We start from the raw sequence: 16,867 nt of genomic DNA on the forward strand, positions 1-16,867 counted from the left end.
ATGACTGTGTCTTACTTATGCTGATTTATGTATATGTTGTCTTCCCCTTTAGAACATAAGCTCCTTGAGGGCAAGAACTGTTTTCTCCTTTTTCTTTGTATCCTGAGACCTTAGCACAGCACCTGGCACTTAGTAAGCACTTAAAAAAATGCCTATAGAAGACTTGAGTTCAAATCCTGCCTCAAACACTTACTACATGTATGATCCTGGGCAAGTTACTCTTTCTCTAGACCTCAGTTTCTCCTCATCTGTGAAAAACAGGTTTTGAATTTGATGGCTTAGTCTAAGGCACTTCCTCTCAGAAGCAACTAGATGGCTCAGCTGGTAGAGCATTGGGCCTGGAGTCAGGAAGGCTTGAGTTCAAATCCAGGCTCAGACACTTACTGGCTGTAAAATCCTGGGCAAGTTGCTTAACCTCTGTTTGCCTTTACCAGAGAGGGGAAATGGCAAACCACTCCAGGATCTTTACCAAGAAAAACCCATAGGCTGTATTGGTTTACTATGGCCCAGAGGGTTGAAGAGTCACGCATGACTGAGCAACAATAAAAGAAGTCTTCCAGCTCCAAATCTAGAATTCTATTGTCCGCTTGTGTCCATAAATCCCTAAGGACTCCGTGAACTTTGCTCGGAAAAACTTATACTTTTATTTCAATACAATTGGTTTCTTTTGTGGTCCTATATATTTTACTTTATGTATTTAAAAACATTATTTTGAGAAGGGGTCCATAGGCCTTACCAGTCTGCCAAAGGGGTCCATGACATAAAAACATTAAGACACACCCCCCCCCCTTCCTATAGGATGTGAGTAGCAGGTGCCTCAAATCCCTGTGATTCCATTCCCCACACGTTTACTGAGTTCCCTTCAAAGCTCAACTTAAATGGCACCTCTCTTTCCCGCTAGTGCCCCCCTTCCAGATGACCTTGCATTAAAATGCATGTATATATGTATATACATATTCTGCATATGTATATTTATGTCTTCTTGTTACCTGTATAGAATGTTAACTCCTTAAAGGTCAGGGACCATTTCATTTTTGCCTTTGTATTCCCAGGACTTAAGAGAGATGGTATACTGTAGCAAACAGATACCTATACTTTGAAGCCAGGGAGACGAGTCCAAGCCCTGTTTCTGACACTGACTTTTGGATTGTGGGCTAGTCATTTGTCCCCCTCAGTAATGGAGGCGATTCTGTAAGTTGCAGAGAAGGTGCATCTTAAGGAGAGTTTTCTTACCTGAGAGTTCCCGGTACTAAAGGAATCAAAGGTCTTGTCCCCATCCCGAGTACCTACCATACCACAATCCTTGACACGTAGTGTGTGCTTAATAAACATTTTGTTGATTAATTGATTGCCTATGACTGATGAAGAGAAGCATGACACCGCAGTCTAGCCTCAGGGTGTAGTAGATCATGTAGTGATTGTGTGATATTTAATTCAGATTTAGAAAGTGGAAGCCATAAATGGAAATTAGATGAGATTCTAATCTTTAGGAAGTTCAAGATCTATGTTGTTCTCTCCTGTCCCCACAAACATACACATAAATAGTAGCTGACATTTATGTAGCACTTTAGATTTTGCAAAACCCTTGACGTATCTCTCATTTGGGGCTCACACCAGCTTTGTGAGGTGGGTACTAAAATAATTACCATCTCCATTTTGCAAATAAACTCAGTAAACTGAAGGCTCAGGTAATGGATTTGCCCATGATTACACTACTACCAAGTGGGTCGGGCTTCATTCAGCAACTAGTATCCTGGACTCAAAGATGGCTGTAGGATAAGATGGGAAGAACTATGGATCAGGAGGCCAAAGGCCTAAATTCTAGTTCCTGTTGTGCTTTGTGACCTTGGGTATGTTGTTTCCTGCTCTGGGTCACAGTTTCTCCATCTGCAAAATGAGGAAGTTGAATCTCTTAAGGTTCTATGATGTGGCAGGAATGAAAACAGGTCTACTTCCCAATATGATATCCTTTCCCCCATTTCGCACGTCACAGCTGTGGCCAAGTTTTGGGTTAGTGTTGATAAAAAAAGTTTCCATCTATCCAATGACTGACTGCATTCTTTCACGGAAGGTCACAGACCAACAAAGCTCTCCTGATTCCATTTGCTCTTACCCTCTAATGAGTGTCTCATAAATAAATAAGGCAAGTGTTCAGGCTATTTTTTAGTCTAAGGCTTAAAAACAAATGCCTGCATTACTCTTCTCTAGTCCTCAATTTCTCCTGGGGGCAGACTTTGCATCTCCAGTGATACTACGGGGTCTCAGGATGAGAATCCATTTAGTTGTGAAACGAGAGATTTCAATTAGAGATCACCAAAGAAGGAAACACTTCGGGGGACTATTAATTGTCCTCCTACCTCCTCTTCCTATTACAAATAAACCCTTCTTATTTTTTTTTGCAGGCATCTCTTGTGATGTATGATGTTCCTGGGGAAAGAGGTAGTGATGGTTTGGAATTATTACTTCAATTCCTAAAAGACTAATTTTGAGAAACATTTAAAGATGGAAGTAGACCAGCCTGTATTTCTTCCACAGGGCAAGGTGTTCTAGGTAATGATGCTGTTGTCAGGGGGGATTAGTCTTACAAAGACATGGAGGGGGGGCAGAGCAAGTCACACCGCTTGGTCAGACAATTCACCTGTCTAGGCATCAGTTTCACCACATTAAAAAGAAAAGTACTTGTACCTCTCCTAGCACTGCATGAGTGATCCAGATATCTTAGGAGTTTGTTTCAGCTGATACAAAATGAGATAGCTGGACTGAGTGATTAAGCCTGACGTGACAGAAAACCCGAGAAATATGGGAAGGGGAAGGCCTTTATGACCCTAAAGACTTCAAAATACAGTGATTGGTCAATATCTTTAAATTCCTTTCCAACTGTGAAAACCTTATGATCTTTTGATTTTTTTTTTCATTTTAATCAATGTATCATTCACTTAGTTCAGGGAAAAAAGCATCCTGAATTTCAGAGAAAATACAGATAAATCAAAATCAACAGACATGCTTCCAACTCTGTGACATAAACAATACATACATCACAGATCAACAGACAGATCCAATTATCTGACAACTACATACATACATAGGTACCAGAAAGGAAAGCACCAACATCTGGGTTTTCAAAGCCGGGGGGCCGCTTAGTGACTCATCTGACATACAAAGCTTCTTCCTAAAACTAAGTCCCCTGATCTTTTGATTTCTAAAACCCCCTTTTGCTCTAACATCCTATGATGTATATACTATCTGCCTAATCTCATGGGCTATAGAAGGGACATGGTTCTTTCCATTAGGGAGTTTGCCATCAAGTCAGGGAAGAAAAACTAATATGTAAAATAACTTAAAACAGTGAAGTGCTAACCTATAACAACACATTAAATTAAAGGGATGATTAGTGAGCACGAAGACAAGAAAGCAACCAGAAAGAGCTGCATTTCCTTTTTTGAAAGAGTTATTCAACTGGCAGATTAGGGTAATCTTGATCAGAGGGTCTTAATCTTGGGTCCACACGTCCCCTAAGTCAGGGGTGGGGAACCTGCAGCCTTGAGGTCACATGTGACCCTGTAGGTCCTCAAGTGTGGCCCTTTGAATCCAAACTTCATCAAACAAAACCTTTTATTAAGGAGTTAAATTAACCTTTCAATCATTCAAGAAAAAAATTCTGAAAAGAATGGAATTGAGAACTAGACATGCTTCTAGGAATGATTCAGTGTTTGGTGAAATTTGATGAGCTAGAATGTTGGGCAGAATCTAGTAAGATGACACTTAGTGTCTACAAGTCAATAAGAATGAAGCACTTTCCAAGTGTCAGGCCCTGTGCTACAAATACAAGCAAAGAAGAAAGACCAGTCCTACCCTCAAGGAGTTTATGTTCTAATGGGAGAAGACAATGCAAAGAAGCTGATAATTGGGAGGAGATGGGGCTGGAAAGAAGTCTGAAGAGTCAGGAATGAAGGCTCGAGAAGGACAAAGGAGTAAACATGGCTGGTTTGGGCACTGCTTAAAATGGAAGTTCAGATGACCAAGCAAGAGGAAGGGACTGTGGACCGAGGGGAGAAGACTGATGGGGTCTGATGGAAAAAGCAGTTCAGAGGGTCAGGAGCAGAGCCCAGGCAGGAATGTGAAGTCTTGGGTTGAAAAAAAATCCGACTCACAAGTAATATATGGGGGAGGCATGGTTTGGTTTGAAGGACTGATTTGAAGAAACCAAGGGATTTGGGGGGAACGTGAAAACTGCCTTCAAACATTAAATAAGAGTCAGACTTGTTCCTCACCCCAGTGTGCAGAACCAAGAGTAACGAAGTGGGAGTTACAGAGAGACTCATTTGGGCTTAATGGGAAGCTATCCAGGAGCTTATTGAAAGTAGTGGCACTTCACTTGGGGGCTTCAGATGAGGACTGGATGACACTTTGGTTGAGGATTGTGTAGAAGACCTCCCTGTTCAGGTAGGAATTCTACCAGGCTCCATGAGGTCCCTTTCAACTCTAAAGTTCATTGATCTCAGAAACTGTAGGCAGCATGATGTAATGCATAGAACTCTGAATTGAGAGCAGGGACTGTCTTGATTTTTCTATTAGTGACTACCACAGTACTTATTTATCATTATTAAGCACTTATAACCATTTTTCATTGATTCATGGATTCATTGACAGATTCATTCATTTATTTATTGTGAGTCTAGAGCTGCTTTTCTATGGTCCTTGGTTACATTTAGAATCTATACTTGTTTGAATTTATATACCTATTTTTTTCTCTAGGTGATAAAACCAATGAATAGTCAAAGATGATGTCCACATGTTAAAGGAGGCCCCTTCTCCTAGAGGTAGAAAGGGGAACATGTAAACAGGAACACCAAAATGAGTGATGAAATCCATGCATCCAGTCCCTGACACCACAGGAATACCATTGACCCCCTCCGTTTAACCTTAACTGACCTACTCCTTATTGCTATATCCAAAGATACATACCTGGGGTCTACTTACCTTAACTTAATGCATTTGTATAATTCTCCAGTTCTCTTCATATTTATTGTTGTTGTTGTTTCAGTTTTGTCTGACTCTTCATGATCCCATTTGAGATTTTCTTGGCTAGGATACTGGAGTGGTTTGCCATTTCCTTCTCCCAATCATTTGACAGATGAGGAAACTGAAGCAAATAGGGTTGAGTGATTTACCCAGGGTCACACAGCTAATAAGTGTCTGAGGCTGGATTTGAATTCAGGAAGATGAGTCTTTCTGACTTCAGACCTGGAACTCTATGCACTATGGAACCACTTAGCTGTCCTCTCTTCATCTACTTCAACCTCAACATAAACTGGCCCATCCCCTGACAACCATGGGCCATTCACCTATGGTCTATGTCTGGATAGGGTAATTCCCTGGTAACAATTACCTGCACAGCTTAGTTTCCCAACTCTTGGCTGGTGGAATTTGGTACCTCATTACTTCTTTATTGACAGCTCTCCTAGAACACAGTGACTGGTACTTATTAAATGCTTAATAGATGCCTACTGATCTGCTGACTCAAGCCTAGGGAATCTTTCCTACTTCCTCTAACTGCTAGAGACTTCTAAGGTTGTCTTCCATCCATCCTGTAGCTATCTTGTATGTACTTAGTTACGTGCTTGTTAGCTAGTGTAAGCCCCTTGAGGACAGAGACTCTTTTTGACTTTTTCTTTGTAACCACAGACACTTGAATACAGCTAGTACCTAACAGATGTTTGTTGAATGATGGATTGCAATCACCTAGATGTTCCACAACCGAGTTGCTGCCCTTCATTCCCAGAAGGCATCCTTGCTTCTTCAAGAGAGAGGCTCAGTTCTTGAACAGCTGGACCCTGGAGGGGTTAAGCTGGAATACCAGCTGAAGTTGACACAGTTATTCCATGCTTTCAGAACTAGGATGCCTCCAGGCTATTAAAAATTGCTGTTGTTCTCCACCCATGTCACCCTCTCCCCTTGCCCTCAAAGGCTCTCCCTGGTAGCTTTTCCTTAGATCGCTCCAAGTCTATTTTCTATTCAAAGTCAATTCATGATGAGCACATGCCGTTTACTTTCTCTCTCCCACCTACTTAGCTCACATCTTGCACTGAATCTTTTGAGTCATTCCAAAAGGTCTCTGACCTTTCTTTCCACTTTCTTTTTTGCTTTCCATCTCTTCCAGGGTTGCTAGATCCTATTTCTACAAAAAAAGGGAAAAGGGAAGGAAAGAGCCAATTTCTGTTGGTGTAGTTGACTGTATTCCTGGGAGAAGAGATAAGGAATTTCCTGTAGTCCCCACTATTTCTCCATCAGGTTCTCTAGGAGAACAAGGAACTTCAATTCTATAGCATATTAGTGTTACTTGTCAGAATCCTGTAGCCTCAGGCACAGGGACATCTGAGAGAGGGGCACAGAAAGTGTTGGCAAAAGATGAAGATGTCAATGACTTTGCAATGGAAGGTCATGCTTTCATCTGTTTTATGCCTTAAGTCTACTAAAGGCTGCTGCCTTTAAGGTAGTTCATTGAATGAAATAATAGCTAGCATTTATATACAGTGCTTTAAAGTTTGCAAAATATTTTGAGCTACCACACACAAGTTGCATCTGCATCTTTGACATTCTTGTTTTCCCTCCCGATAACAGTTCACTATTTGGTATGTCTCATATACCAGGGCCATGCTGGTAAACATTTAACAACCAGATTCTGAAAAAGATATGGCACACTTTTAAGTTGCATCATTAAAATTTTCTCCATTGTTTTCTTAGGTGTAAACAATCAACAAAGCAATAACTCAAGTTCTGGTTGGTAGCATTTGCTGATTTCCAAGGTATATAGATGCTCATGGTAGAAGCTGGCTCTTTGTCAGACTACATATAGAGTCTACATATAGAGTGTTTAGTTCTGGGCACCAAGGTTTGGGAGGGACTTTTCATAGACTACAGGCTGGTTCCCTCTGTTAGGGCTATTATCCCTAGCTGCTGCCTTTCTGCCTTTATTATTCCCTGCCTTTCTGATTATACTCTGATTATACGCATACATTCAATCTCACTGTTCTTGAAAACTGGTAAACTCCAGGATTCCATCAGAGGCAGCAGAATGCAGTGGAAAGAACATTGGAATGGGAGCTGGAGAAACTGGGTTTGAATCCCAGTTATTTTATTTACTACCTTTGTGACCCTGGGCAAGACATCTAACCCTTTGGACCTTTTTGACCCTCTGTAAAATGAGGGGAGCGTTAGACTAAATCATATCTAAGTTTTCCTTCTAGCTCAAAATCTGTGATCCCATGTTTGCCCCTGCTTTATCTCATTTTCATGTAATCACCTCTTCCCAGGTGTAAGTAAGCTTTTACTGTACATGACCCCCTTGTCCTTTCCTGGCCACCAAGATACCATTGGTTCCCCATGTATTTTTGAGGATAAGGTATCCATCAGTCTGTTGGATGCCAGGTGCCCTATACCTTGTGGAGTGGTTTGTAGGCTTGATGTAGTTGTATCTGATGACTCCTTAAATGTAGGGCAAACAAGAAATGCACAAATAAGGCATGTTTAGGGTGATTTCTGTGCGTTCATTTTGGAATAAGCATCCACTTCATTGTTCCAAGACTTGTTTTAAAAAACCAAACCAAATAAAACACAAACCAAACTAAAGCCATGTTCTTTAAGCACCAGCCACAGGCAGAAGGACACATCTCATGTTAGCTGCTGTGGCTGGAGGACTGGGGTCGTGATGGAAAGGTGACGCTTCCACCCACAGGGTCTTTGAAGTGGGAACTGAACATGAGGACGTACCAAGTGCTGGAATACCAGGGCAAGTGGGACTTTCCTTTCTCCCCCTTTTACCATCTTTCTCCCTCTGTTCTCTCCCTCTTTTCTCATCCTTCCGCCTTCTTCCTTCTCTCTCCTCCTTCCCTTTTCTCTCTACTCTTCCTTTCCTTCGCCTATTTTCTTTCCATTGCTCTCTTCGCTCCCCTTCCTTCTAATCTCTCCTGTTTCTTGTTTCTTTCTTCTTTTCTTTTATCTCCCTTTCCCTCCAGTCTTTCTTATTTCCCTCTTCTCTCTTCTTCTCCCCACTTGCCATTCTTCTCCCTCTTCCTCATCTCAGTTCCTCTTATCTCTCTCTCTTTTCCTCTTGCTCTTCCCCTTCCCCATTCCCCATTCCCCTTCCCCTACACTGGTATTTTTGAAATCTGATCCATTTAGAGTTATATAAATAAATGTCTCCCATTGATAATTAAGATTAACAAAGATGTTTGAGAAAATTTTTGCTCCCTATGCAGAAGATACAGAAACTAATTTCTTAATGGCATCTAACATTTTTCTTGGGAAATTGGGGTGGAGGTGGGGGGGGGGGAACATAAACAACCTTGCAAGTAAAGTTATGGTTCAGAGAATGCCAAACATCCCCAAAGAGGTTTTAATTAAAACTGATTAGTTAATGATTTACAGCAGTTGCCTTGGACAGCAATAATATCAGCTAAATTTAACTCGAGGCACCAAATTCATCACCAAATTGAATTTCACAGGAACGAAATGTCCTATTCAACTTTGCTCCTGTGAAAGAGCCAGAACAAAGAAGTCGACACCACCGTGGGTGCAATTTACAATCCACATCTCAGCCTCTCATCTAGACTGAGTTGCTGCATAGGCATAATTGAGCAAGGCTTATCACAAGCGTAGACTGCATTAGGATGCAAAGCTTTGTGTCTCTGCAGCCAGGTGGCAACAGGCAGTTTCCTTCTACTTTTCATTGGCACTTGAGGCAATTCCCCCATTTTGCCTTTTAATAGAGTTTCTTCAAGATTTGTCATATGCTATGTTTAGTTGACGATCCCTTCATAAGCAGCTAATAGCTCCTATTTCTTAAGGGACTGTAGAGTTTCTGAAGCTTTTCCCCCAGCCCTGAGGCACAGTCAGACAAGGGAAGGATATGTATCTCAATTAGGAAACTGAAGCTGAAGTACTGACACATAGTAAGTAGCTAGGATACAAACTCGGGTCTAATATCTATTAAAGTCCAGCAGCTCTCTTTCAACCACACAAAGGCTGCCTCTTATTATGAAGATATGAAGCCATGTAGTGGAAATGGCACTGGGCTGTAAGAAATAATAAAGGGGGTGGATTCAGTGAAATCTAGGAAGACATATAAACTGATGCAGAGTGCAGTGAGAGGAACCAGGAGAATAACATACAATAAACAACTTTGAAAGACTTAGGAACTTTGATCAAGGTAGTGACCCATTATAATTTCCAAGAACTCACGAAGAAACATACTATCCTCCACAAACAGAGGGGAAGGACTCAGAGTGCAGATTAAACCACATTTTAAAATTTGGAAATGACCAACCTGGTTTGACTACTACATGTTTGTAATAGGGATTTTGTTTCTATTTCTAAGTGGGTGGGAAGGAGAGAAGGTAAATTTTAATTGATTGAAAAAAATCTTTAAAAAAGGAAGACAGTAGTGGATAGGCAGTAATCAGGAGATCTGACCCCTAACTCTGCCTCTGTCACTTAGTCTTTCCTCTGTGACTTTCGGCAAAATCCTTTCCAGAACTTGCATGCATATGATTCTGTGATAACTAAGTAAGTAAGTTTCTATGATAAGTAATAGGAAAGTAATTAGTGTTCCTAGTTTAACTTGAGAAAGCACTATCTTAAATTATTCCACCTTCAGCCAACCAAGTGCTAGTCTACTATGCTTAAAGTCTTGTCCTACGTGCTGGGGGTGATAGCAAAGTTAAAGAACATGAATCCTGTCTTTATTGAACTTAGTATAGCAGGAAAATTTGACACATATGGGAAAAAATATTAGCCAGGGAGGGAATCTGTGATTTTAAAAGCATAGGAAAACTCCTGGCACAAAAATTATGTCCTCTGATAACGACTGTATATAATTTATAATCTTAGACTAGGGGTTCTTAACTTTATTTTTTGGTCACAGTTGTGCACGTCACCAGCCTCACTTCTGCTCCAGAGCCATCTGAATCCTGATATTCCTCAGGATGACTGGAGATGGCCCAGGCTGCACTGGGAGACCTTGGGCCCTTTAGGTCAAGGTCTTTGCAGGTACTCACTTAGGGTGAGGCAACGCCCATTCATTGAATACGCCTTAAGAAGTAGTCAGGACAAAGTCATGTGGAAGTCATGTCATCATTTCTCTGATGGCATGGTTTTCTTTGGGAACGAAGGACGAACACATTTTGGTCACAGCCTCCTTGGGAAGTCTAGTGAAGTCTATGAACTCCTCAGCATGTTTTATAATAATTTATGGAAATTCTAAATTTTAATTAGAGATTAGTAAACAAAAAATGTAATATTTTCCCCCTGTCCAAGTTCCCAGATCTCCTGAAATCTACCAGGTTAAGAATGCCTGTCTTAGAGAGTTATTGGACCACTGAGAACTTAAGTGATTTGTCCAAGAGATTTGCCCAATGTGAGCTATTGGTCTCTTAAGTGACCTGCCCATAGCATGTCCCAGATGCAAGTCTTGGACCTGACCCCAAATGTGGCCTTCTCTATACCACAGAAATCATTACAACATTAAATAATAAATGGTAAGTGCACTAGAGAGGGGGTAAATAAATTGTTACATAAAGTTCAAGTCGTTGACTGGGGGATTAGGGAAGACTCCATAGAGAGGTCTTTTATAATAATCCAGCACTTAACACAGTGCCCAGCACATAGTAGGCACTTAATGACTAGCTAATTGACTGGTAATGAGGACCTGTACTAAAGTGGTAGATTTGAATAAAACAACGAGAAGGAACTGAATGAAAGAATATTGTAAAGGTTGAAGCAATAGGATTTATTAACCAGTAAGATGTGGTAAGTGAGGAAGAAGGAAGAATCAAAGGTAACTGAGATTGTACATGTGTCTATCTAGGTAAATGGCCGTGTCACAAATAGAAAAATCAAAATGGGAAATGAGAGGAGAAATCGATTTGAGGGATTATAAACTGAATTTGGGATATATTGGTTTAGAGGTGCCAGCAAGAAGACCCAGTGGAGAATACTTAATTATAGGGAATTGGATACAGAAGTCTGGCACTTAGAAGAAAGGTAAAGAGGGTGGGGCTTGGAGATAGATCTTGGATTCATCTGTAAAGAAGAGATCGCTGAAGCCATGGGAGTTAATGAGATTACTCAGAAAGCAAGCAGAGGGAAGACAAAAGGACTAATGAAGTACTGTTGGGGGCAGTTGCTCTATGGGATGGGAAGAGGGTGAAGGAAAAAGAAAAGACAGATCTGGGTGGAGAACCAGGACACCGTGGTGACTCAGAAGGCAAGGGAAGAGAGAAAAATTCCAATGTCCTTTTAGTTGACTAGTTTCACTTAAAAGATCAAACTGGCAACCATGTTGTACCAAATTTCTAGAGAAGTGACCTCGGTTGAATAAAGGCTATGTATATGCTGTAGCTCACATAGAGCCTTAAATAAAGGGGTTTCTTGTTTATTTTTAAGTAGTATTTTATTCCCCCCTCCAATTACATGTAAAAATAATTTTTAACATTTATCTTTTAAGTTTTGAGTTCCAAATTCTATCCCTTCCTCTCTCCTGTACCCCTTCGAGTTTTCTTCTTGAATATGGAAGCAATTCACCATTGTCTAGATTTTTTCTAAAGTTGGCTTCAGCAATATTACTTAACCCACAGGAAATAAATTTATGCACATGTACATAGACACAAATGTGTGTAGTTATGTGCACATACATACACACCTCACTAACTGGGGATCACATGGTCCTGCATTGGCCAATTATAACAAGAAAAGTACTTGGAATAGCTTATAAAATTCTCTTGGGAAGTTACTATAATGAAAAAAATAGACAATTAAGCTATGTTTGGCCAATTGAGTCTAATTTTCTACTCTAAATTAGCAAAGAGCTTTAATTTGTTTTTATGTTAAGACATTAGGTGTACTGAAATTGAACTGAATTAAATTGAGATTTAATTAAGAGTTTTGCTGGTATATGCAGCACAACTGAGGATTTTATTGTTTTTAAGGGTTTCTAATAGTGAATATATTTTAAAAACTCAACTTTTTTTGCAGAAGAACATTTAGGGAGGCAGTATAATGAGATGAAATAAGAAATGGGCTTGCTTGGAATTTAGAGAACATGAGTCCTGGTACTGGTTTTGTCACTAAGTTTGTGTGAACTCAGGCAAAGCATTTTCTTCTGGGTCTAAGATTCCTCAGTTGTAAAATAAAGGTGCTGGATCAGGGTATAAAGATTTGCCCATTAAACTAGGGAGGGAGGGTAATACAGAGGAAAGATATGTGGTTGTAGATCCAGAAGATCTGAGTTCAAATCCTGAGTGACCTGGGAGGAGGTGGGTGGGATGAGTAGGGGAAGGGGAACATTGTGGGGGATGGGATAGAGCTCAGTGTCTTCTCTGAAAAAGGATTGGGTTGGAGGAGATGACCTCTGAGGTTCCTTCCAGCTCTAGGTGTGGGATCACTAGGAGTCCAAAGGTCAGGCTCCTAGTCCTGGTTCTGCCGCTAACTGGCTTCATGACATTGGGGAAATCTCTCTGAACCTCAGTTTCCTCATCTGTCAGCTGGGGAATGGAATATCTGCCTTGCTCATTTTGTAGGTTTGTTGTATCAGATAAGACCATTAATATACATGAAAATACTTCGAAAAACTGTTGCAGTTATTATAAACAATAACACATCATAAAAATTAATGGATTTTTTCAAGGAACTGCTTGAGACTGCTTCTTAACTAAACCTGCAGCAATCACAGACCTGAGCAGTATAACTTTTTATTTGGTGATTATTTACATGTAGTACAGTCATTAAAAGACTTCATGTGCTTTTATATTAGCCCTTAGTGCTTTTGGCTACAGCTCTCTAATGTGTACACCTACCTAGGAAGTAAATCTAGAAGGTCATCCCTTCTGGACTGTTTCTTAGGAGAAGCATATTGCCTTCCTGCACCATGGGGCAGCTGATTAACTATGGCTGTGACTGTCTCTCTACCTTTCTGTTGTTAGAGCTTGGGGGACCCCTGTTTGCTCAAGGGAGGGTGCAGAAGTGTGGTAGGTTTGGTGGGGCCGAGGGTGGGTGGGAATAGAGGTGAGGTGGGTAGATAACAGTGTGAAGTGAACCTTCCCTAGGCAACCAGGGAGGCTAGACTGTGGCATATGGGAAAAGCACTAGTCAGAGGACCTGGGTTCAAATCCCAAATGTGCTACTATCTAGCTAAGTGGCCTTAGGCAAGTCACTTCTTTATCTGTAGAATGAGAAGATTAGACTAGCTGAGCTACCTGGGCCTTTCAGGCTCTGGTTTCTATGAAGCAGAGAGCTAGAGATGGGGAGGACAATGTTTGCCCACCAAAGCTATTTCCTCTAAAAGAGCTAATAGTGAGTAATGGTTTCTTGAGGAAGGCGTAGCTGGATGGTATAGATGGAGACACTTGTTCCTTAGGGGCCCTGAACAGGCCAAGGGTCTACTCAGTAACCTGAAGGAAGAATTCTGAGCCCTTAAATAGCTACAGTGCATCAAAAGAGCATTGATTCATGTCAAGAACCAGGATGAAAACTTAAGAGACATCAAGACCCTCTTGGGCTACCTCAGGAGCAGCTAATAGGATACAAAGAGCTACAGAAAGGGTTCCAGGCCTGGAGACCCTTTGAAATTTGAAACTATCAGTATCTGGTTTGTGAATTATCCCAGAGAGGTGGCTTAGGCCCTCACTTTAGGGTTGTGGTGATGTGTGCTGGGCCTGGAGTCAGGAAGACTCATCTTTCTGAATTCAAATCTGACCTTACTAACTGTGTGGACCTGGGCAAGTACTTAACCCTGTTTTTCTGTTTCTTAATGAACTAGAGAAGGAAATGACAAACCATTCTAGTATCTTTACCAAGAAAACCCCAAATGGGGTCACAAAGAGTTGGCCATGACTGAAATAGCTGAGCAGCAACAAAGGGAAAGAGAGGCTTTAGAGTAGGGTGAGGAACCTGCAGCCTTGAGGCCAACGTGGCCTTCTAGCTCCTTAACTGTGGCCTTTTGACTGAATCCAAATTGTACAAACAATTCAGTAACATAGATTCCTATAGGTCTCCTTTTTTTAAGGCCCAATGACAACCAGCCCTGTAGGAAGTCCATGACTGGTTCAGGAATAACAACAACTCCTATTTCTCTAGTACTTTAAGGACTACAAAGCATTTTCCCTAAAATAACCCTCTAAGGCAGTAGCTCAGAAGTATTATGCTCATTTTATAGGTGAGCAAATGTAGGTTCAGAAAGGTATGAAAGTCCTAGGAAGTCAAAGGGAAATAAAATGAGCATGGTTTAGTACATCAAAGCGTGCCCCATTTGTTACATGGAGTGGGGAAGCAGGGGCTCAGGGCAGATGACAGGAGTAGAACAAGTCCATCTTTGTAGCTGGGGACTTTTGAGAAGGTCACAGATCAGAAGTAAGCCTCTGGTATTGAGTTTTTGATGAGTTCCTTAGAACCCTAGAGAGTTACAGCAAATAAACTTCAGCTAATTACAATGTGCATGTAACTGCAGTGAGCTGGGAGGGAAGAGACTTGACTTATCCTGGACCTCTTGCTAGCTCGCTGAGTGATCACAGGCAGATCATGTCCCCTTTCTGAAGCTCACTTTCACCTGTAAAATGAAAGTGGTTGGACTAGTTGATCTCCATGGCCTTTTCCAGCTGGAGCACTCTATGAATCTGTTTCCTCCCCATCTTATACAGTCAGAGGTATTTGATAGACAAGGATGTTCCTTCTTAGAGCAGGTTGTCTGTTTCCTGCAGGACAGGTTCATTGGATGGATTGGTGTTTTGGATGCGGCTGAGCCGGGCTTGCAGTCTCTCCTGTTCCTTTTTCAGTTCTAGATAAGAATGAGAGAAAGTGTGGAAGATGGATGTTGCTGGGAATGCCATGATCAATATCCCACTCAGGATACTGCTCAGAGCAACCACTTGGCCTGGGACGCTCCGGGGCACCATGTCCCCATAGCCCACGGTGGTCATGGAGATGATAGCCCACCAGTAAGAAGCTGGGATGCTGGTAAACTCGAGGACCCTCCCTGATTCGTTCTCAGCCACATAGACTAAGGGGGAAAAGAGGGTGACGGCAACACAGAGGAAGAGCAAGAGAAGACCGAATTCCCGGGTGCACCGTCGAACAGTGAGACCGAGGGTCTGCAGGCCCAGGGAATGCCTGGCAAGTCGCATCACATATAGAATTCGCAGGGCCCGCAGGATCCGCAACACCAGGCCCACCTTCTCCAAGTAGTTGTTGCTGCTGGATTTCTCTCTCTCTCCTTGGGCATCATCAGATACAAACAGTGATACGTAGTAAGGGGAAATAGCCATGATGTCAATGATGTTCAGGGGTCCCTGGAAGAACTGGCACTTGTTCCTGGCCTGGATAAACCGCAGACAGAACTCCAGGGAGAACCAAGCAACACAGATACTCTCTATGATGAAAATGTAATAGCACTTCTGAGAACATTCACCCTGTGGGGAGATGGGGAGAGGAAGACAAGAGCACACACAGCAAAGAAAGCAGATCAGTGGTCTGGGTGAGAAAGGTCCAGGGTCCACCCACCCTCTTAGGGAGGCAGATGTGAGTCAGGAGACCCCACTGAGTTCTATTGCTGGCTCTCTGATGAATGACTTGCTTAGCCTTCATAATTCATCTCCCTTCTCAGGGGCTCAGTTTCCTTTTATGTAAAATTGATATTTCTAAGGCCCCTCTCAGATCTGACATTTTGTGTTCCAAGATCTCTTCCATCTCTGATCATCCTGTGTTCTAAAGTTCATTCCAGCTCTGAATATTCTGTATTCTAAGGTCCCTCTTAGCTCTGACAATTTGTGTTCTTAAGGCCCTTTGCAGGTCTGACATTCTGTGTTCTAAGGCCCCTTCCAACTCCAAACATTAAGTATTCTTAGGTCCCTCTCAGCTCTGACATTTTGTGTTCTAAGCTCCCTTTGCAGCTCTGATATTCCAGGTCCTAAGGTCCCTCCCAGTTGTAACATTCTGTATTCTTAGGTCTCTTCCAGCCCTGACATTCCCTGTTCTAAGGCTTCTCCCATTTTTGACATTCTATGTTCCAAGGTATCTCCCAGATCTGATACTCCATGGCTTATGGTCCCTTCCAGCTTTGATATTCTTCTAAAGCCCCTCCTAGCTCTGATATCTTGCTAAGGATCTTTCCAACCCACAATGTTCTATGAATCTTTAATTCTAAAGCAAAGAAAGTAAAAGGAAAGTCAACTGTCTTCCTTGCAATGCCTACAGAAAGAGGGGTCCGGATTAATTCAGTCTATAAATTATCTGATACCCTTGTACCTTGAAAACACAGCTTTTTGTGGCTGGAAGACATTCCTGCTATAATAAATGTTTGCTGACTGACTGACAACTGCCTCCTTGAGATTTTCCTCTTAAATGTAAAAAAGACGTGATGTTGTGGCCAAAGGAGTAACCAAAGACTTCTCCAAACTCACAGTGGTAAAGTTGTAGTTCTCACCATTTCTGAGCCTCAGTTTCCTTACTTGAATGCTCTATTTACCTCTTAGGGTATTGTGAATTCAATACATTATAAAAATTCAAATTGTCACTATTTCTATCTGGTGATAATATGAGGGAATAAAATACTCCAGGATTAGAGAGATCAAAGGACCCCACCTCCTCCAAATATTCATTGATCCAACATTTATTGAACTCTTACTGTGGACAAAACTCCATGAGTGATGGTCAATTAGAACCAGCCCCTGCACTCAAGAAGCTCATATTGGTAAGACACAGACACAGAGAGCTAAATTTGGAACCAGGAGGCATAGATTCAAATTCTGCCTCTGATGTTGATTTGATGATGACTTTGAGTAAATCACTTCTCCTTTTCTGAGTTCAGTTTCCTTAGGTG

The 16,867-nt window shown here is 41.6% G+C and overlaps 1 protein-coding gene across 1 annotated transcript in view; it reads right to left on the bottom strand.

The window, feature by feature from the left end:
* Window positions 1-8,294: 8,294 nt before the first annotated feature.
* The window catches only part of KCNG4 (potassium voltage-gated channel modifier subfamily G member 4), a 41,078-nt gene continuing 32,505 nt past the window's right edge, over window positions 8,295-16,867 (bottom strand). The window contains exon 2 of the mRNA XM_072636187.1: window positions 8,295-15,458. Coding sequence (XP_072492288.1) covers window positions 14,724-15,458 — 735 coding nt within the window. The 3' untranslated portion in view covers window positions 8,295-14,723. The remainder of the gene's footprint in view (window positions 15,459-16,867) is intronic.

Source organism: Notamacropus eugenii, chromosome 1, assembly GCF_028372415.1.
Source record: "Notamacropus eugenii isolate mMacEug1 chromosome 1, mMacEug1.pri_v2, whole genome shotgun sequence".
NCBI lineage: Eukaryota > Metazoa > Chordata > Mammalia > Diprotodontia > Macropodidae > Notamacropus > Notamacropus eugenii.